The sequence below is a fragment of the Ooceraea biroi genome, chromosome 13, assembly GCF_003672135.1.
Source record: "Ooceraea biroi isolate clonal line C1 chromosome 13, Obir_v5.4, whole genome shotgun sequence".
NCBI lineage: Eukaryota > Metazoa > Arthropoda > Insecta > Hymenoptera > Formicidae > Ooceraea > Ooceraea biroi.
In genome coordinates this window covers 7,221,462-7,242,269 of record NC_039518.1, presented here as the reverse complement: position 1 = coordinate 7,242,269, position 20,808 = coordinate 7,221,462, and the positions used below count along the sequence as shown (strand labels likewise).

General features: G+C 41.0%; 3 protein-coding genes across 3 annotated transcripts; all 3 read left to right on the top strand.

The window, feature by feature from the left end:
* Nucleotides 1-350: 350 nt before the first annotated feature.
* Nucleotides 351-1,821, top strand: LOC105281970 (signal recognition particle receptor subunit beta). The gene is made up of 4 exons (XM_011343573.3): nt 351-613; nt 942-1,108; nt 1,211-1,350; nt 1,463-1,821. The coding sequence occupies exons 1-4, from the start codon at nt 514-516 to the stop codon at nt 1,791-1,793; spliced, it is 738 nt and encodes a 245-aa protein (XP_011341875.1). The 5' UTR covers nt 351-513; the 3' UTR covers nt 1,794-1,821.
* A 1,352-nt stretch (nt 1,822-3,173) lies between these two features.
* On the top strand, nt 3,174-20,628 carry LOC105281968. The gene is given in 26 exon segments (XM_026974526.1): nt 3,174-3,313; nt 3,469-3,650; nt 4,015-4,181; nt 4,263-4,348; nt 4,420-4,480; nt 4,559-4,688; nt 4,767-4,831; nt 4,915-4,986; nt 5,060-5,168; nt 5,357-5,536; nt 5,606-6,102; nt 7,471-7,918; nt 8,021-8,108; nt 8,198-8,307; nt 10,198-10,249; nt 10,348-10,589; nt 17,422-17,588; nt 17,670-17,755; nt 17,827-17,891; nt 17,946-18,095; nt 18,174-18,238; nt 18,322-18,524; nt 18,628-18,860; nt 18,930-19,420; nt 19,505-19,955; nt 20,069-20,628. Coding segments are annotated over 26 exon segments (4,896 nt in total). The 5' UTR covers nt 3,174-3,245; the 3' UTR covers nt 20,497-20,628.
* LOC113563169 lies at nt 16,310-18,543 on the top strand. The gene is made up of 8 exons (XM_026974477.1): nt 16,310-16,721; nt 16,877-17,057; nt 17,422-17,588; nt 17,670-17,755; nt 17,827-17,887; nt 17,966-18,095; nt 18,174-18,238; nt 18,322-18,543. Coding segments are annotated over exons 2-8 (717 nt in total). The 5' UTR covers nt 16,310-16,721; nt 16,877-17,056; the 3' UTR covers nt 18,529-18,543.
* Nucleotides 20,629-20,808: the final 180 nt, after the last annotated feature.

Below are 20,808 nucleotides of genomic sequence, written 5' to 3'. Positions count from 1 at the left end.
AAAAGGATTTTTTATTCTGCACAAGCAATAAAGAGAATTTTCGAAACTGCAATTACCATCGCTATAGTGAAAAAATAGTTCACTAGCAACTCCATCTTCCCCTTAATAACATATAACAGTTGTTATATTACGTGTTACTTCTGTGTTATATAATAGTTATATTTTGTGTTTGCTGGGAATGTTTCGGAAACGGGAAGTCCCCTGTGATGATGTGGCAGCACTATCCAGTGAGATTACGTGGCGGCATCTTCGTGCAGTTCGCGCGAACTATTCACACGCCGAGGAATTATGATAAATCAACGTCTGTGAAGATAGTTACCGGTAGATCAAATTTATCGACGTAAAAGATGTCGAAGGGTTAGGTGTAATTCGTGCAGATGTGGCAGACTACCGTCAAGAACACGTTTTATTTTCCGCGATACTCGCATAATACTGTAACCTTTGATGGTCGGTCGGTTGGCATATGTCTACATGTGTTCTCGAAGAAGTTGAGCCTCGAGGGAAACACAAATTATGACAGTGAACGAGCAGACCAAGTCGTCGTTGGAGAAAAATAGCAACATGCAGCTGTTGAGTTTGCTGGCTGCTGTGCTCGTTATTTTTATAACTTTAGGTAATTGCACTAGAATTTTATTCATAAGCCTTTGCGTTTGTTACTGTTGCGTCGAGCTTACTATAAATATGGAATTTTTATGTAACAAATTCCTATACATTCACCATAATTTTAAACATCTTCGGAGTTGTCACAATCTTTTTTAATTCATGAAATAAATGCGCCCTTGCAATCTTTTTCTTTAAATGAGAGAAGTTTTTGTCTTGTAAATAATGACTGTTAACGCAGACCAGTGACAATCTTTTCATCGTTTTACGTTTAAATTAATTTCTCATGTATATAATGTTCGTTAATTTACACATTGTTCTAATTAATATAAATTATATAGTTTTGTTCACACTCTGGCGTAGAAGAAGATCCATAGGCCGCAGTATCCTCCTAACGGGTCTTAGTGACAGTGGGAAAACATTGATTTATGCGCGATTAATGCACTCCACATTCGTCAGGACGTACACATCTGTTAAAGAAAATGTAGGAGATATGTCAGCTGGTAAGGTAAGTTTTAAGTAACGTTCTATGGTATACACGTTCTATAGTTACACATGATAAATCTATTATAAATATAATTATTTTCATAAACACAAATCTCTCATTTAGAGTTCTTTAAGAATTGTGGATATTCCTGGTGATGAGCGACTGCGCAGCAAGTACTTTGATAAGCACAAGACATCTGCCAAAGGTCTGGTTTACGTGATTGATTCAGTGACCATCCAGAAAGAAATCAGAGATGTGGCCGAGTGAGTAAAATTAAGATTACCAGGACAGAACATTTTTATGTGAATTTGAGATAGTAATTCATATTTAAATATTTATTTAAATATTATCTAAATATTTAATATTTTTCCACAGATACTTGTACAACTTGTTGTCGGACGTACAGAGAAACGTTCCAGTTCTTATATTATGCAACAAGCAGGATCAAACTATGGCCAAGGGATGCGCAGTGATAAGAACAATGTTGGAGAAGGAGCTGAATCTGCTGCGAATGACAAAGACTAGTCAATTGGAAGGCACCGACGCCTCGTCAACGAACGTCTTCCTGGGGAAGCAGGGAAAGGATTTCGAACTTTCACATTTAGATTCGCAAATCGATTTCGCAGAATCGTACGCGTTTAATAAAGATCCTCAAGCATCGGCCGATATCAGAGAACTTAACAAATGGTTACACAAGATTGCATAATAATAAATAAGGCTTCTGTTTCATCCAATATAATTTATTGCTTTGTAAACTTTGTATGATAAAATATCTTCTTTTCTATTGAAAATTAATAATAAATTAATTTACTTCATTTACTATAAAATAACTGTCTTATAAATAAACATTAAACCTATTCTTGAAATATAATTTACATATAGAGCGTCCGATTGTGAACGAATCAACGCTCACAGTAAGAAAAGTCTTTTTATCACTGTCAATTGCATAAATATCGTAGTAGATCCAGTAGTCATCTGTTTTACCGACGAAATGTTAATTCCTTTTTAAACATCTTTAGTTTTATTGGCTTCATTTGTCAAATAAAAATCCTTTTCCGGAATTAACGAGTGCGTACATACAGTGCAATTTTATAGCGGAGAATAAGAAATATTGCGAGATTGTGTGTTCAATTGCTGCTCTTAGGATAACACGACGTTTAACGCTCTCAATTGTTTTCCAAAAGTTCTGCGGTTCTACGAACAAAACAGATGCGTTCCCGCCTGAGAAATGCGCTGAAGCGTGTCGCAGACCCCTCGAATCGAATTCAGAAGTCCAGTTTAAAGGAATCGGCCAGGTAAAAATTTCTATATACGCGCGAGTGTGTGATGTTGATAAAGTAGAGAAAGAAGCAGTAGATCCCGTAAATTCTCGCGGGGGTGTTATCTTCATTAGAGGCATTCTAAGAAATTGGCTGCGAAAAGGACACTTTGATTGATCCACCAATTTTCGTCTATCCAATTCTCGCTAGCAACAGTTGCTCAAAGTTCTGCATCATTTGGGAAAATGTTCATCACGTAACCTTTTCTCGCAGAATTGTTGCAAAACGATGCTGAACATCCTGTCATTTTGCATAGATACATGCAGGAGTGAATTAAACAAAAGTATCAACATTAATGGCTCATCTTCTTGTACGTTAGTCATATGTTATAAGGCAGAAATAGTAAAATAGTGTATAATATTTCCTGCTTATAGGATTTGGTTGAGACATATCAGATTAGCACTGTTGGCCAATCTCTCATTACTCTCGGTAGAATGCCTTGGAGTGTCTCTCATGTGTATGAGATGCAGCGTGCATACGTAATGTGACAGTTCATTGAATTATACGCACTATGTAACTGCTGACTGAGTAGTTGCAATTCTTGTCTCTCCTTCAATAGGACAATGTTACACGAAGCATAATAACGAACATTGCCAAATGTATCTTCCTGTACAAAGTCCAGCTCGAAAATGCTTTTTGGGTTCTTGGACTTATGATAGTTAATGACTAGCAGATAATAACCCATATAGAACAAAATCCAAAACATATGGCAAAGATGTCTAAAGGACGTCTTGATGTCTTTCAGTCAGTAAATAAGCTACATGTTGACTGTGAAAAATGTAGCCTTTAAAGTGAAGTTTTTTATTATTTAGAATATTTAAAAAACAGTGCACAGCAAAATGGGAAACAAAAGTGGCTATTCTTTATCTCGCCCCAGACTGTCTCGGAAAAAAGGATACGTACAGAGGTTTGTGACTGCTTCTTTTAGCTATTTGCATATGTACCTACCTCGCTTATGAAAAAGAGGCATTTACGTTGCCAAAATATAATTTATTGTATCATTATATTGTATCACATATAGCTAACTTTCAGTATCAAGAATTCATTAATTTTTCGTTGCAGACGACGACTATTGCGGATGATGCAGGCTGAAAAAGCAAAGCACTCTAAGACCACTGAAGATGCTAATGACAAATGCAACCATTTTGATCAATTTGTCGAATCACCAAGTGACAAGATAGATACTGAAGATACAAAAATTGATATCTCAATAAAGCAGTTCCTGGATTCAACTTCAAACACAAGTAGGTGTTATTAAAAACATAACGAACTAAGAAGTGTCGAACTTTCCAAGGATAAAAATAGTTTTGTGATTGTAATTGGACGTATGGATGTAAATTGAATTTAGGAAAGCATGCCAAAGGCTGTTGCACTGTCCACATTTCTTTTTTGCGGGATGAAATCCAGAGAACATTTTTAACCATGCGCGAAGAATAGAATGCCCATTTAAAAGAAACTCGTGAAGAAAATCCCTGTTGCTTACAGAAGAGTTACCATTTATCTGTCTCATCTCAAGTGTCTTCTTGTGTAATCTCTTGTGCAATACATTTCTCGAATAATGCTGAACTGGTTTTGATTATATTGAAAATGTCATGCTCTTACTTTTAGTGTCAGCATCCACAGACAACATACCAGAACCACAACTCTTCACACATTCCATCATAAATACTCATCCAGTCGACAAAATGTTAAAGATGGAGTGTATAGAAGAACCTCTGAGTGAAACACAGTTGTCCTCTACAATGAAACTCGAAGATATGACAGATTATGACAGAGTAAGTTTATTCGCTAATTACTTTCTCCTCGCAAAGTCTTGCCAAAGATAAATACAGATATTGATCCTTTCTTTTCAACAGGTTGCAGCTACCTTGGAACAACTAGTTGAGGATTATGGGGGTAAATTGGTACGTCAAACTGGTGTCATCAGTTATGAATACACATTGTAGGTACCTATGAATTATGCAACGAGCCAGTCTTATTAAATTTGTTTACGTAATTTATTAACTTTGATAGGCCTGCAAATCAGACGGCGACTCCGACAATAGTTCCAGACAATCCTCAGATCTCAAACGTTGTAAGTATAGAATGAGGCACAGTAAAGAAACATAAATCTTTGTGTGTCTCTCGTATAGAATGTTGCTTATCATTTGAGACTCAGCAAAAGGAGAATTCGGCGCCAATCAAACTGGAAAGCGATAATATAAGTGAGCCTCAAGAAAATGTTCAGCTGGAAAGTGAGCCATGTGCAGGAGCTAACTTGGAACCTGTTACACAAACTCAAGGTAGAAAGTCGCTTACTTTAATTTTTTTTAAACAAGCCTGGTTTATTGAACATTAAATTAAATCGAACATGTTTCCAGGTACAACTACGACGACTACGTCCTCCGTGGCGTCCACCAATACACAGACTCAACAAAAAGAGAATGTATTATCAATTCCGTTTGTATTTTTCTTTATCGCAAGTCCATGTTTTATATCATCTTAATCATGTGCTGCGATTGTTTTCAGTACGTGTATAACAAATCTGGACGTAAGATAGGAAGAGTTATTTATGTGCGCCGATCTGATACTAGACAAGTAGTACGTTTCAACAGTACATAGAGAGAGATCTCGATCCTTGTTGTATCGAATACACAGTATCGTATTTTTGTAGCCCGCACTTGTTGCCTGCGAGAGATCGAATCCCGGACCAGCGATTCAGACACCTATGGAACACACTAGTATAGGAGGGATATTTAATATAGCCGGCAACAAAAATACAAGTTGGAAACGAAGAATACTCACATTCTTGGGATGTAGTCCAGTTGGCACTGGAATGCTACAAAACACTTGCCATCCTTGCAAATAGAAAGGAGGATAGAAAGTGGCTCGTAGCATTGCACTGCTAACTGGATTACAGCCTTCAGGAAACCCTTAGAAAACAGAACAATTAATTCTACGAATTTTGTAGCTTGCGAACAGATTGACGAAGCCAAGAAGAATCAATCCAGTGATGGAGAATCTACGTTTAATAGGATGGAGGATGATCTTTTCGCTCGATCTTTCCCCTCACTGATGGTGGTAGTGAGACCAAGTATCCGTGACAAATACATCAGGTCGCAAGTCGCGCACACGGAGAGACGAGCACTAGGTATATCCTTTTACATTTTTATTGATACAGTCACGCTGCCCGCGTCGCAATAACGACTGATCTTTCCAGACGATAAAGTCAAAAACATGCTCGGGTTTTCTGCAGCAAAATTCACCGAATGGTTATTTGAGCAGGGCTTGGTGAAATCGAGGCAGTACTGTTCGCATCATAGCACCAAGTCTGAAAAAGTTAATCTCAAGTTAGAAATGTACAGTGTTCGAGGAACGTTTCCTTATTCCGGCGGCTACGTCTGGAGCTCCAATTGTTGTCCCGATAGATACGTTTCCGTCTTTTCTGGTTCTGTTTTTCAAGAAGCTCCGTACATGCCCACTGTCCTGTTGAAGCTGATTTATCATTGGGCATGTCAAACTGACGTGCAGAACGTAATCTCTTGGGTGAACGTGTCCAATATATATCTACAAAACTTTTATGCAAATCTACGTAGCATTTGTACAGCGGCGGTATGGGACAAGTCTCGCAAAATGGGCGGTAAAAACTCGGAGATACAAGTCGGCGTGATCAAATTAAGGACCATGTTAACCATGCCAAGTGGACATACGCGACAGGTGAAAATGTCTTGATATTTCTATTAGGTTGTTCATTAAGTTCTGCGGTTTTTTTGCCCTAAATTAAAACATAAATCTATTGTACTTACACATTTATTCAATCTAGAATGTATTGTCCATTTTGATCGACCACCTTCTGCCAACGTTCTGGAAGGGACATAATGCCGCGTTTGTAGAAGTCGCGCGACTTCTGCGCGAAAAAGTCCTTCAAGTACGTTTGAATATCGTCCACTGAATTAAAGCGCTGCTCGTCGAGATTGTTTTGGAGTGACCGGAACAGATGGTAATCCGACGGCGCAAGGTCTGGGGAGTACGGTGGGTGCTGCATGACTTCCCAGCCAAAGCACTTCAACTTCTTCTTGGTCACCAAGCAGTGTGTGTTTGGCGTAGTCGTGGTGGAAGACAACGCCCTTCCTGTTCGCCAATTTCGGCCGTTTCTCCGCCACTGCCTGCTTCAATTTTTCTAACTGAGCGCAATGCTTCTCGGCGTCGATGGTCTGACCGCGCGGAAGCAGCTCGAAGTACAGGACGCCTCGCCAATCCCACCACACGCTCAGCATCACTTTCTTGGATGCAAATCCGCTTTGGCAATCGATTGTGACGACTCACCCGGACCGCACCATGACCGCTTGCGTCGAATGTTGTTATATACCACCCTTTTTTCATCTCCCGTGACCACCCGTTTGAGAAAGGCCTCCAGCGAGTTCCATTTCAGCAGGGATTCACAGATCATGACGCGGTCCAAAATGTTCTTTTCGGTGAGCTCGTGAGGACCCAAACATCTGCTTTTTTCGACATCCCAAGCCGTTTTAATCGCTGCGCAACCGTTGTATGGGCGATGTCGAAGCGCTCCGCGATCTCCCGCGTCGTCAGGTGTCGGTCTGCTTTGATTGCGGCCACGATTTGGTCGTCGTCAGTGGTGGATGGACGACCGGAGCGAGCAGCATCGGAGACGTTCACATCTCTGGAACGAAAGCGCGCAAACCAACGCTGACAAGTGTCAGCGCTTATGGCCGAGTCCCCGTACACGCCACATATCTCACGTTGTGCGTCCGTCGCTTTTACTCCTTTGCGGAAGAAAAATAGCAAAATGTGCCGAAAATGCACCTTTTGATCCTCCATTTTCAATGAATAGCGCGTACACATAACACGTCAAAACACAACAAAGACTGGCGAAATGTCGAGCGTTGTCTGACCTGTCACGGAGTATGCGGCAATCCGCGGTTCAGGCGATGCATGCTATCTTTTTCAATGGACAAACGCTATCTTATCAAGAAAACCGCAGAACTTAATGAACAACCTAATAGTTCCGTCGAAAACAGTGACGTTACGTTAATTTAAATGCTCAATTCGGCCTCTCGCGTTTAGGTACAAATCGAGGTTCTCGCTGTTCTGGATCCCGTGACGTCGGATATACGATTACGCGCCTGTGACCCAATGCAAGGCGGAGATCGATTAGTCAGGAGACGATTTCACAATATTCTACGTCCGTTGAAAGAGTGGGTGCACACGGATTCCAAGATAATGACCGATTTCACCGTCGACAAGCGCGCTTTGAACGACTTGGGATATAATCACGTTGTACAGTCTGCATTCGCGGGGCAGAATTCTAAAAACATGAACAACTTCCACATGGAATTTCTGCGAAAAAGCGTGTGGGCAATGTTTCAGAAGACGATGTTAAGCTTGCTCGGTAGACACATGATACAACAATTCTTGGACGAATTAATCTGGAGAGAAACGTATGGCGGTACGTCGAAACGCGCGTTCGACAACATTATCCGGCACATCGCAGAGCAGACCAAGTTTGACTTAAGTGAGTATAAAGGTGACTGTATCGCTGATAAGAACGTACTGACTCACGCCTGAATTGGACATTCGGTGCTAACCAACATTTTGCATTGCATATTTTTTTCAGACAACAATCTGATAAACCGCTTGGCGAAAATAGCTAGCAATCCGTTTCATGATTGGTCTTACACAATGACGCATTCGGCGGGCGACATGTTGGCGTCGTCAAAAGCTGATCATCATTAACTGCTGATGTGGTGGCATTTTAAAACGCCGCTGAGACCGTTCTGTTAAAATACTCCAGTCTGGAGAAGCGAGGAAGGAAACGGATTTATCCCGCGACAAATCTGGGGCAAGACCCGAAGAAAATTATTCTGGAGCCGAAGGATAACACAGAGAAGGAGGAGGAAGAAGGTAAAGGCGAAAAAGAATCGGAAGATCAGATTCGGCTTCAGGAATTGCACATACGCTGCGATGGAAGATGACAAGAATGCTCACTCACGTGAAACGCATGTAATTCTGGCCATTCTGACAGCGCAGCGGTAGCTTACGTCATTTTCGAAGAGAAATTGGACAAATCAACGCACCGAAGATCATTTTTACTCGCTTTACAATGGCAATTAGAAAATTCTGTGATAAAAGATGAAGATGATCGCATTTTATCTTTTATTTCTACTTTGGAAAAGAACGAATAATTAATCGACCATCTATCATCGATGCATTATCGTTCCTAGGTGTAATATCGATGCGAAAACTACGGATGTCGCACGTCCTTTATTCATAAGTCTTTGCGTTTATTAAGGGGGTATTCTAGTGCAGCATGTCAGAAAAATCGAATTTTTTTGGCATATTTTGCAAGTATATGGTATGGATAATATGTCTGCGAGAAGATTTGCCCGATTCGCAAAATTAACAAAGTAATAGCACCTAATAGAAAATAACCTCTGGCGCGCGCTCGGCGGTTGGACCGCGCGGCACACACCAGAGCATTGTTTAGTATTTTAGGTAGGGTCGGAAGATCGTTATTCTTTGAAGGTCGTACATTTGAATTGGAGCCTTTGTATAGTACAGCTTATATAGTACAACGAATCTCTAAATTCATTGATTTGGACTTTTGCTCCAAAACATCTCCATGCTGGCGTGAAAGTTGTTGAAATAGCAACATTCTTGGCAGTTATAATTTTCAGTAAAGGATTTATGCCAATTTTCAAACTTATGAACGTGATGGGAGTTAGTATTGGTCAGCAAGCGGTGATGTACGCAAACTCCCGGAACGAAGCTCGTATCACCCGCTCGGGGCGGCGCTCCACCAACTTCTCTCGAGATCAGAGAACGAATCGCAGGGAAGAGAGATCAGCCCTGCAGGACTTCTACGAACAAGAGGAATGTCCCCTGTATGGCCCTGGACTAGCCGATTGATCGTAAGTAACATTATCTCTATGTAATCAGTATGAAAAACTTTAACGTGTTTTTCTCGAAACCACGTTTTTCAAATTGGTTCCCAGGATATCTCAAAAACCAGTTAATCAATTGACTCAGGCTTTTGCACACATCTTCAGTATATGTGTGGCTATAGCCCCTACCACAATCAAGTCGAAATATTGTTTTTTGGAATTTCTACAGCCCTTCAATGGTGAAAAAAATGGCACAAATCGAAACTTAATTTTCTCAATGAAGTCATGTTTTAAATTTTCAACATTTTTTTTCATTCTGGTACCTGCTATAGCCACACTCATACTAATTAAGAATCTCTTTGGTTTTTTTGTTTCAGATGAGCAGAACAGCTGAAATCATGGGAACCATGGACCAACTTTTTTTCATGTTCTTATTTAATATCATGTGCAGCGCTTATTTATAGTTATTGTCTAATACACAAACTTGGAAACATACGCCAAATATGTATGAATAAGCAGGGAAAACCCTGCCTCAAAAAACCTTATACTTTTTTCCGCTTTTACACTAGAATACCCCCTTAATATTGCGTCAAGCTTAGTATAAATACGTAATTTTTATTTTATAAATTCTTATCGCGTTATTTTACATCTACCATAATTTTATCTTCAGAGTCGTCGCAGTCGTTTTTAATTGATGAAATAAATGCGCCCTTGTAATCATTTTATTTAAATGCGAGAATTATTTATCTTGTAAATAATGACTGAATTAACACAGAGCAGCGATAATATTTTCGTCGTTTTTATGTTTAAATTAATTTTTCACAGTTCCTAATTTCAAGCGTAAAATAATACTACTTACAAGGCGCATTTGATGAAACGCTCGGACACGACTCTACTTGTTTCGATATAGATTCACCATGTGAAAAGAGATCAAAAACGGTGAAGTGTCAACCTTGCCTTGAGTAAGTAAAGTTATAATTACAGGACAGAACATTTTTACGTGAATTTGAGGTGCTAAACTATATTCAGTATTATTTAAATATTTAATAACTTTTCGCAGATACTTGTATAACTTGTTGTCGGACGTACAGAGAAACGTTCCAGTTCTTATATTATGCAATAAGCAGGATCAAACTGTGGCCAAGGGATGCGCAGTGACAAGAACAATGTTGGAGAAGGAGATGAATCTGCTGCGAATGACAAAGACAAGTCAATTGGAAGGCACCGACGCCTCGTCAACGAACGTCTTCCTCGGGAAGCAGGAAAAGGATCTCGAATTTTCACATTTCGATTCGCAGAATCGTACGCGTTTAATAAGGATCCTCAAGCATCGGCCGATATCGAAGAACTTAACAACTGCCCAGCAAACATAGAATATAACTATTATATATCTCAGAAGTAACACGTAACATAACAGTTGTTATACACTATTAATATTGAGGCTACATAATTTCCTTTTATAACTGTAATATTACTTTGTTTTAAAACTTTAATATAACTGTGTTATTTCCTGGTTATAATAATATAACAGCAATATAAATTGAACATAACACGTGATATTACAAATGCTATATTATTATTACTTTGATGTTATACAACGTGTGATATAGAGATGTTATATTCATTTTATATTATATATATTATAACATGAATATAACATATATATTTAAAATGTTGCCTCTTTTCGTTGTTGGTATCCTTGCGTTCTTTTCAGTTCTTGCTGGTTCTTTCATCGTGTCAGCGTGTTGTTGCGTGGTATGGAAGTGCTCTCTTTATCCAAGGTAATCCTTAATTTCTAACTAGTATTCTTTAACTTATTGCAGTTAATCTATGTATATGTAATTAAAATGGTGTAGTAGGTTATGTATGCAAAGGTCACATTGCAAAAATACAATACCGGTCGTCTTCACTTCTACGGAACATTTAGAAATGCTTATCATTATCAAATGTACACAACTCTAAAGAGTGATAATGAAATTAAGTATTTCTAACTGCTCCGTAGAAGTGGAAATGACTCGGCGTTGCATTCTTGCAATGCAACTTTGCATCTATTACCATTTTACATATGCATAGTGTAAGAGGCGAAAAATAACTAGGACACTGCCTTAGATTTGAACTCGAACTCTCCGGGATCCCTGGTTCACACGCCTAGGGCTTAGGCTGTACGGCCAATACTCCTACTGTTGTGATCAACTTGTTTCCATTCCGATCCTCTATACGACCTGTCAGTCTCGACTATCTTTCCAGATCTTACACAGCTCGGCCAGCCTGACATTACATTCGTCCCGAATGTCTCCAAATCGTCGGTTCACTCCACTTGAGTCCCTCCCAACCTCCATGTTGGTTCACTCTTCTGAGTCCCTCCCAAACTCCATGTTGGTTCACTCCTCCGAGTCCCTCCCAATCTCCATGTTGGTTCACTCCTCTGAGTCCGTCCCGAACTCCATGTTCAGGCTTCACTACCGGCCAGCTGCTTCTCAACTCCCCCCTCTCCGAGGGGTAGCGGATGAATCTCAACTGTCTTCGAGGGGTAGCGGATTTTTCCCACTTCTGAATTGTAAGAGGCGAAAAATAACTAGGAGACTGCCTTAGATTTGAACTCGAACTCTCCGGGATCCCTGGTTCACACGCCTAGGCTTAGGCTGTACGGCCAATACTCCTACTGTTGTGATCAACTTGTTTTCATTCCGATCCTCTATACGACCTGTCAGTCTCGACTATCTTTCCAGATCTTACACAGCTCGGCCAGCCTGACATTACATTCGTCCCCGAATGTCTCCAAATCGTCGGTTCACTCCACTTGAGTCCCTCCCAACATCCATTTTTGGTTCACTCTTCTGAATCCCTCCCAACCTCCATGTTCGTTCACTCCTCTGAGTCCTTCCCAATCTCCATGTTGGTTCACTCCTCCGAGTCCCTCCCAATCTCCATGTTGGTTCACTCCTCTGAGTCCGTCCCGACCTCCGTGTTCAGGCTTCACTACCGGCCAGCTGCTTCTCAACTCCCTCCTCTCCGAGGGGTAGCGGATGAATCTCAACTGTCTTCGAGGGGTAGCGGATTTTTCCCACTTCTGAATTGTAAGAGGCGAAAAATAACTAGGAGACTGCCTTAGATTTGAACTCGAACTCTCCGGGATCCCTGGTTCACACGCCTAGGGCTTAGGCTGTGCGGCCAATACTCCTACTGTTGTGATCAACTTGTTTTCATTCCGATCCTTTATACGACCTGTCAGTCTCGACTATCTTTCCAGATCTTACAGCTCGGCCAGCCTGACATTACATTCGTCCCGAATGTCTCCAAATCGTCGGTTCACTCCACTTGAGTCCCTCCCAACCTCCATGTTGGTTCACTCCTCCGAGTCCTCCAATCTCCATGTTGGTTCACTCTTCTGAGTCCCTCCCAACCTCCATGTGGTTCACTCCCGAGTCCTTCCCAATCTCCATGTTGGTTCACTCCTCTGAGTCCTTCCCAATCTTCATGTTGGTTCACTCCTCCGAGTCCCTCCCAATCTCCATGTTGGTTCACTCCTCTGAGTCCGTCCCGACCTCCGTGTTCAGGCTTCACTACCGGCCAGCTGCTTCTCAACTCCCTCCTCTCCGAGGGGTAGCGGATGAATCTCAACTGTCTTCGAGGGGTAGCGGATTTTTCCCACTTCTGAATTGTAAGAGGCGAAAAATAACTAGGAGACTGCCTTAGATTTGAACTCGAACTCTCCAGGATCCCTGGTTCACACGCCTAGGGCTTAGGCTGTGCGGCCAATACTCCTACTGTTGTGATCAACTTGTTTTATTCCGATCCTCTATACGACCTGACAGTCTCGACTATCTTTCCAGATCTTCCAGCTCGGCCAGCCTGACATTACATTCGTCCCCGAATGTCTCCAAATCGTCGGTTCACTCCACTTGAGTTCCTCCCAACCTCCATGTTGGTTCACTCTTCTGAGTCCCTCCCAACCTCCATGTTGGTTCACTCCTCCGAGTCCCTCCCAATCTCCATGTTGGTTCACTCCTCTGAGTCCGTCCCGAACTCCATGTTCAGGCTTCACTACCGGCCAGCTGCTTCTCAACTCCCTCCTCTCCGAGGGGTAGCGGATGAATCTCAACTGTCTTCGAGGGTAGCGGATTTTTCCCACTTCTGAATTGTAAGAGGCGAAAAATAACTAGGAGACTGCCTTAGATTTGAACTCGAACTCTCCAGGATCCCTGGTTCACACGCCTAGGGCTTAGGCTGTGCGGCCAATACTCCTACTGTTGTGATCAACTTGTTTTCATTCCGATCCTCTATACGACCTGTCAGTCTCGACTATCTTTCCAGATCTTACACAGCTCGGCCAGCCTGACATTACATTCGTCCCCGAATGTCTCCAAATCGTCGGTTCACTCCACTTGAGTCCCTCCCAACATCCATTTTTGGTTCACTCTTCTGATCCCTCCCACCTCCATGTTCGTTCACTCCTCTGAGTCCTTCCCAATCTCCATGTTGGTTCACTCCTCCGAGTCCCTCCCAATCTCCATGTTGGTTCACTCCTCTGAGTCCGTCCCGACCTCCGTGTTCAGGCTTCACTACCGGCCAGCTGCTTCTCAACTCCCTCCTCTCCGAGGGGTAGCGGATGAATCTCAACTGTCTTCGAGGGGTAGCGGATTTTTCCCACTTCTGAATTGTAAGAGGCGAAAAATAACTAGGAGACTGCCTTAGATTTGAACTCGAACTCTCCGGGATCCCTGGTTCACACGCCTAGGGCTTAGGCTGTGCGGCCAATACTCCTACTGTTGTGATCAACTTGTTTTCATTCCGATCCTTTATACGACCTGTCAGTCTCGACTATCTTTCCAGATCTTACAGCTCGGCCAGCCTGACATTACATTCGTCCCCGAATGTCTCCAAATCGTCGGTTCACTCCACTTGAGTCCCTCCCAACCTCCATGTTGGTTCACTCCTCTGAGTCCTTCCCAATCTCCATGTTGGTTCACTCCTCTGAGTCCGTCCCGACCTCCGTGTTCAGGCTTCACTACCGGCCAGCTGCTTCTCAACTCCCTCCTCTCCGAGGGGTAGCGAATGAATCTCAACTGTCTTCGAGGGGTAGCGGATTTTATCCCACTTCTGAATTGTAAGAGGCGAAAAATAACTAGGAGACTGCCTTAGATTTGAACTCGAACCCTCCGGGATCCCTGGTTCACACGCCTAGGGCTTAGGCTGTACGGCCAATACTCCTACTGTTGTGATCAACTTGTTTTCATTCCGATCCTCTATACGACCTGACAGTCTCGACTATCTTTCCAGATCTTCCAGCTCGGCCAGCCTGACATTACATTCGTCCCCGAATGTCTCCAAATCGTCGGTTCACTCCACTTGAGTCCCTCCCAACCTCCATGTTGGTTCACTCCTCCGAGTCCCTCCCAATCTCCATGTTGGTTCACTCCTCTGAGTCCGTCCCGAACTCCATGTTCAGGCTTCACTACCGGCCAGCTGCTTCTCAACTCCCCCCTCTCCGAGGGGTAGCGGATGAATCTCAACTGTCTTCGAGGGGTAGCGGATTTTTCCCACTTCTGAATTGTAAGAGGCGAAAAATAACTAGGAGACTGCCTTAGATTTGAACTCGAACTCTCCGGGATCCCTGGTTCACACGCCTAGGGCTTAGGCTGTACGGCCAATACTCCTACTGTTGTGATCAACTTGTTTTCATTCCGATCCTTTATACGACCTGTCAGTCTCGACTATCTTTCCAGATCTTACAATAGATTAACAGCAATAAGTTAAAGAATACTGGTAAAATTATATGTACAACTATTTAGTTTTCTTTATAATATAATACTTATTTTGAATACTTTTAATATTAATGTTACTGTTAGAAACGATTACCTTGGATAAAGAGAACGCTTCCATAACACGCAACAACACGCTGTGTATATTTTATATGTATATGTTTAGAGTGCAAAATATAATGATTAAATATTTATATTTTTCCCTTTCCTCTGGAAAAACTGCATCATTATAATAACTATAGCGTTATTGTTATTGTATATGTTACTGTATTAACTTATATATTTTATACATACTAATTCCAGGAAAGGTCTTTGAATTAATTTCGAGCGAAAGCAAATGAAATAGTTTGCTCTCGCTTAGAATTAATTCAAAGACCTTTTCTGGGATTAGTATGTATAAAATATATATTTTCATTCTACAGTTACTATTCAGTTACAAAAAATATAACAGTAATATAACAATTACAGAATTTACATCACGATTATATATATGTTATATAATTATTCGCTAACTTTGTTAAGAGTATATAACATGTTACATACGTATTATATTCACGTTATATAATTGTAACATGTGTGAGTAGGAAATTGCTACTACGTGTGTATAACCTAGTACATCTATGTAATATTGCGTGTTACATTCCGTTTTATTACGGTAATGTAATAGTTATATACCCGTGTTTGCTGGGTGGTTATACAAGATTGCATGATAATAAATAAGGCTTTTGTTTCATCGGTTATAATTTAATATATTTAATCCGTTTTAATTGTTATCGAACTTTGTATGTGATAAAATATCTTTCTATGGAAATTGGTGTAGTATTAATTTACTCCATTAATTATAAAATAACGGTGCCCTAAATAAACATCAAAGCTATTAATAAGAAATATTACAAGATTGTGTGTTCAGTTGCTGCTCTTAGGATAATTAACAATGTTTAACGCTCTCAATTGTTTTCCAAAAGTCCTGCGGTTCTACGAACAAAACAGAAGCGTTTCCGCCTGAATAATGCGCTAAAGCATGTCGCAGACCCTTCGAATCGAATTCAGAATTCTAGTTCAAAAGAATCGTCCAGATAAAAATTTCTATATACGCGCGAGTAGGTGATGTTGATGAAGTAGATGAGAAAGAAGCAGTAGGTTGGTTTTCGAAAATTCTCGCAGAGATGTTATATTCCATATCTCATCAATATTTTTTTAAGACACTAATACATCTCTAATGTGTATGAGATGCAGCGTGCATACGTAATGTGGCAGTTCATTGAATTATACGCACTATGTAACTGCTGACTGAGTAGTTGCAATTCTTGTCTCTCCTTCAATGGGACAATGTTACACGAAGCATAATAACAAACATTTCTAAATGTATCTTCCTGTACGAAGTCCAGCTCGAAAATGCTTTTTGGGTTCTTGGACTTATGATAGTTAATGACTAGCAGATAATAACCCATATAGAACAAAATCCAAAACATATGGCAAAGATGTCTAAAGGACGTCTTGATGTCTTTCAGTCAGTAAATAAGCTACATGTTGACTGTGAAAAATGTAGCCTTTAAAGTGAAGTTTTTTATTATTTAGAATATTTAAAAAACAGTGCACAGCAAAATGGGAAACAAAAGTGGCTATTCTTTATCTCGCCCCAGACTGTCCCGGCAAAAGGATACGTACAGAGGTTTGTGACTGCTTCTTTTAGCTATTTGCATATGTACCTACCTCGCTTATGAAAAAGAGGCATTTACGTTGCCAAAATATAATTTATTGTATCATTATATTGTATCACATATAGCTAACTTTCAGTATCAAGAATTCATTAATTTTTCGTTGCAGACGACGACTATTGCGGATGATGCAGGCTGAAAAGGCAAAGCACTCTAAGCCACTGAAGATGCTAATGACAAATGCAACTATTTTGATCAATTTGTCGAATCACCAAGTGACAAGATAGATACTGAAGATACAAAAATTGATATCTCAATAAAGCAGTTCCTGGATTCAACTTCAAATACAAGTAGGGGTTATTAAAAAAAAAACGAACTAAGAAGTGTCGAACTTTCTAAGGATAAAAATAGTTTTGTGATTGTAATTGGACGTATGGATGTAAATTGAATTTAGGAAAGCATGCCAAAGGCTGTTGCACTGTCCACATTTCTTTTTTGCGGGATGAAATCCAGAGAACATTTTTAACCATGCGCGAAGAATAGAATGCCCATTTAAAAGAAACTCGTGAAGAAAATCCCTGTTGCTTACAGAAGAGTTACCATTTATCTGTCTCATCTCAAGTGTCTTCTTGTGTAATCTCTTGTGCAATACATTTCTCGAATAATGCTGAACTGGTTTTGATTATATTGAAAATGTCATGCTCTTACTTTTAGTGTCAGCATCCACAGACAACATACCAGAACCACAACTCTTCACACATTCCATCATAAATACTCATCCAGTCGACAAAATGTTAAAGATGGAGTGTATAGAAGAACCTCTGAGTGAAACACAGTTGTCCTCTACAATGAAACTCGAAGATATGACAGATTATGACAGAGTAAGTTTATTCGCTAATTACTTTCTCCTCGCAAAGTCTTGCCAAAGATAAATACAGATATTGATCCTTTCTTTTCAACAGGTTGCAGCTACCTTGGAACAACTAGTTGAGGATTATGGGGGTAAATTGGTACGTCAAACTGGTGTCATCAGTTATGAATACACATTGTAGGTACCTATGAATTATGCAACGAGTCAGTCTTATTAAATTTGTTTACGTAATTTATTAACTTTGATAGGCCTGCAAATCAGACGGCGACTCCGACAATAGTTCCAGACAATCCTCAGATCTCAAACGTTGTAAGTATAGAATGAGGCACAGTAAAGAAACATAAATCTTTGTGTGTCTCTCGTATAGAATGTTGCTTATCATTTGAGACTCAGCAAAAGGAGAATTCGGCGCCAATCAAACTGGAAAGCGATAATATAAGTGAGCCTCAAGAAAATGTTCAGCTGGAAAGCGAGCCATGTGCAGGAGCTAACTTGGAACCTGTTACACAAACTCAAGGTAGAAAGTCGCTTACTTTAATTTTTTTTTAACGAGCCTGGTTTATTAAACATTAAATTAAATCGAACATGTTTCCAGGTACAACTACGACGACTACGTCCTCCGTGGCGTCCACCAATACACAGACACAACAAAAAGAGAATGTATTATCAATTCCGTTTGTATTTTTCTTTATCGCAAGTCCATGGTTTATATCATCTTAATCATGTGCTGCGATTGTTTTCAGTACATGTATAACAAATCTGGGCGTAAGATAGAAAGAGTTATTTATGTGCGCCAACCTGATGCCATACAAAAGGTACGGAAAAGTTGGAAGGCTCAGCGGAATCAGTCGATTCAGAAACCTATGGAACGGGCTAGTATAGGAGGAATATCCGTCGGCAGCAAAAAATTGCAGGTGGAAACGAAGAATGCTTACATTCTTGGGATGTAGTCCAGTTGACACTGGAATGCTACAAAACACCCTATCCTTGCAAATAGAAAGGAGGATAGAAAGTGGTTCGTAGCATTTGCGCTGCTAACTGGATTACAGCCTTCAGGAAACCCTTAGAAAACATAGAACAATTAATTCTACGAATTTTGTAGCTTGCGAACAGATTGACGAAGCCAAGAAGAATCAATCCAGTGATGGAGAATCGACGTTTAATAGGATGGAGGATGATCTTTTCGCTCGATCTTTCCCCTCACTGATGGTGGTAGTGAGACCAAGTATCCGTGACAAATACATCAGGTCGCAAGTCGCGCACACGGAGAGACGAGCACTAGGTATATCCTTTTACATTTTTATTGATACAGTCACGCTGCCCGCGTCGCAATAACGACTGATCTTTCCAGACGATAAAGTCAAAAACATGCTCGGGTTTTCTGCAGCAAAATTCACCGAATGGTTATTTGAGCAGGGCTTGGTGAAATCGAGGCAGTACTGTTCGCATCATAGCACCAAGTCTGAAAAAGTTAATCTCAAGTTAGAAATGTACAGTGTTCGAGGAACGTTTCCTTATTCCGGCGGCTACGTCTGGAGCTCCAATTGTTGTCCCGATAGATACGTTTCCGTCTTTTCTGGTTCTGTTTTTCAAGAAGCTCCGTACATGCCCACTGTCCTGTTGAAGCTGATTTATCATTGGGCATGTCAAACTGACGTGCAGAACGTAGTCTCTTGGGTGAAAGTGTCCAACATATATCTAAAAAACTTTTATACAAATCTACGTAGCATTTGTACAGCGGCGGTATGGGACAAGACTCGGAAAATGGGTGGTAAAAACTCGGTGATACAAGTCGGCGTGATCAGTTTAGGCACCACGTCGCAAGATGGACATTTGCGACAGGTGGAAATATCTTGATATTTCTAGTTCCGTCGAAAACAGGGACGTTACGTTAATGTAATGCTCAATTCGGCCTGTCGCGTTTAGGTGAAAGTCGGGGTTCTGGGTGTTCTGGATCCCGTCACGTCGGATTTACGATTACGTGCCTGTGATCCAACACAAGACGAAGATCGATCGTTCAAAAGACGATTTAACAATACTCTATAACCGTTGAAAGAGTGGGTGCACACGGATTCCAGGATAATGATCGATTTCACCGTCGACAAGAGCACTGTGAACGACATGGGATATAATCACGTTGTACAGTCCGCATTCGCGGAGCAGAATCCTAGAAATATTATGAACAACTTCCACATCATGGAATATCTACGAAAAATCGTGCCGAGGATGTTTCAGAACACGTTAAGTTTGCTCAGTAGACAAATGATACAACAATTCTTGGACGAATTAATCTGGAGAGAAACGTATGGCGGTACGTCGGAACGCGCGTTCGACAATATTATCCGGCACATCGCAGAACAAACCAAACTCGACCTAAGTGAGTATAGAAGTGACCGTATCGCTGATAAGAACGTAATCACTCACGCCTCAAGTGCACATTCGGTGGTACGTGCTGCATCGCCGTGTAAAAAGTTTGCACATTTTTTTCAGACGACAATCTGATAGACCACTTGGCGAAAATAGCTACCAATCCGTTTCATGACTGGACTTATACAGCGAAGAATTCAGCGAGCGACACGTTGACGTTACCAAAGGATTCGGCACCGCAACAGCACGCGCAACAGGCCGCTGATGTGGTAGCGTCTCAAAACGCCGCTGAGTCCGCCCTGTTAAAATGCTCCGGTCCGAAGAAGCGAGGAAGGAAACGGATTTATCCCGCGCCAAGTCTGGAGCAAGACCCGAAGAAAATTGCCCTGGACCCTAAGCCTAACAAGGAAAAGGAGAAGGAGAAGGAAGGTAAAGGCGAAAAAGAATCGAAGGATCTGATTCCGCTCCAGGAATTGTACTACGCTACGCTGGAAGGCGACAAGAACCTGATTCTAAAGGAGCACAGGTCTTCGTTGTTTTTCAAGGTTTAACAAAAGCTCATACTGACCGTTCATACCGTCGCCGCGTATCTTTTGTAGTACCTGAAAGATATCTTTTCCGTTTAAGGGGGTATTCTAGTGTAAAAGCGGAATTTGTATGCTATTTTGGTGAATGTTTTTGGAAAAAAGTATAAGGTTTTTTGAGGCAGGGTTTTCCCTGCTTATTCATACATATTTGGCGTATGTTTCCAAATTTTTGTAGTAGACAATAACTATAAATAAGCGCTGCACATGATATTAAATAAGAACATGAAAAAAAGTTGGTCCATGGTTCCCATGATTTCAGCTGTTCTGCTCATCTGA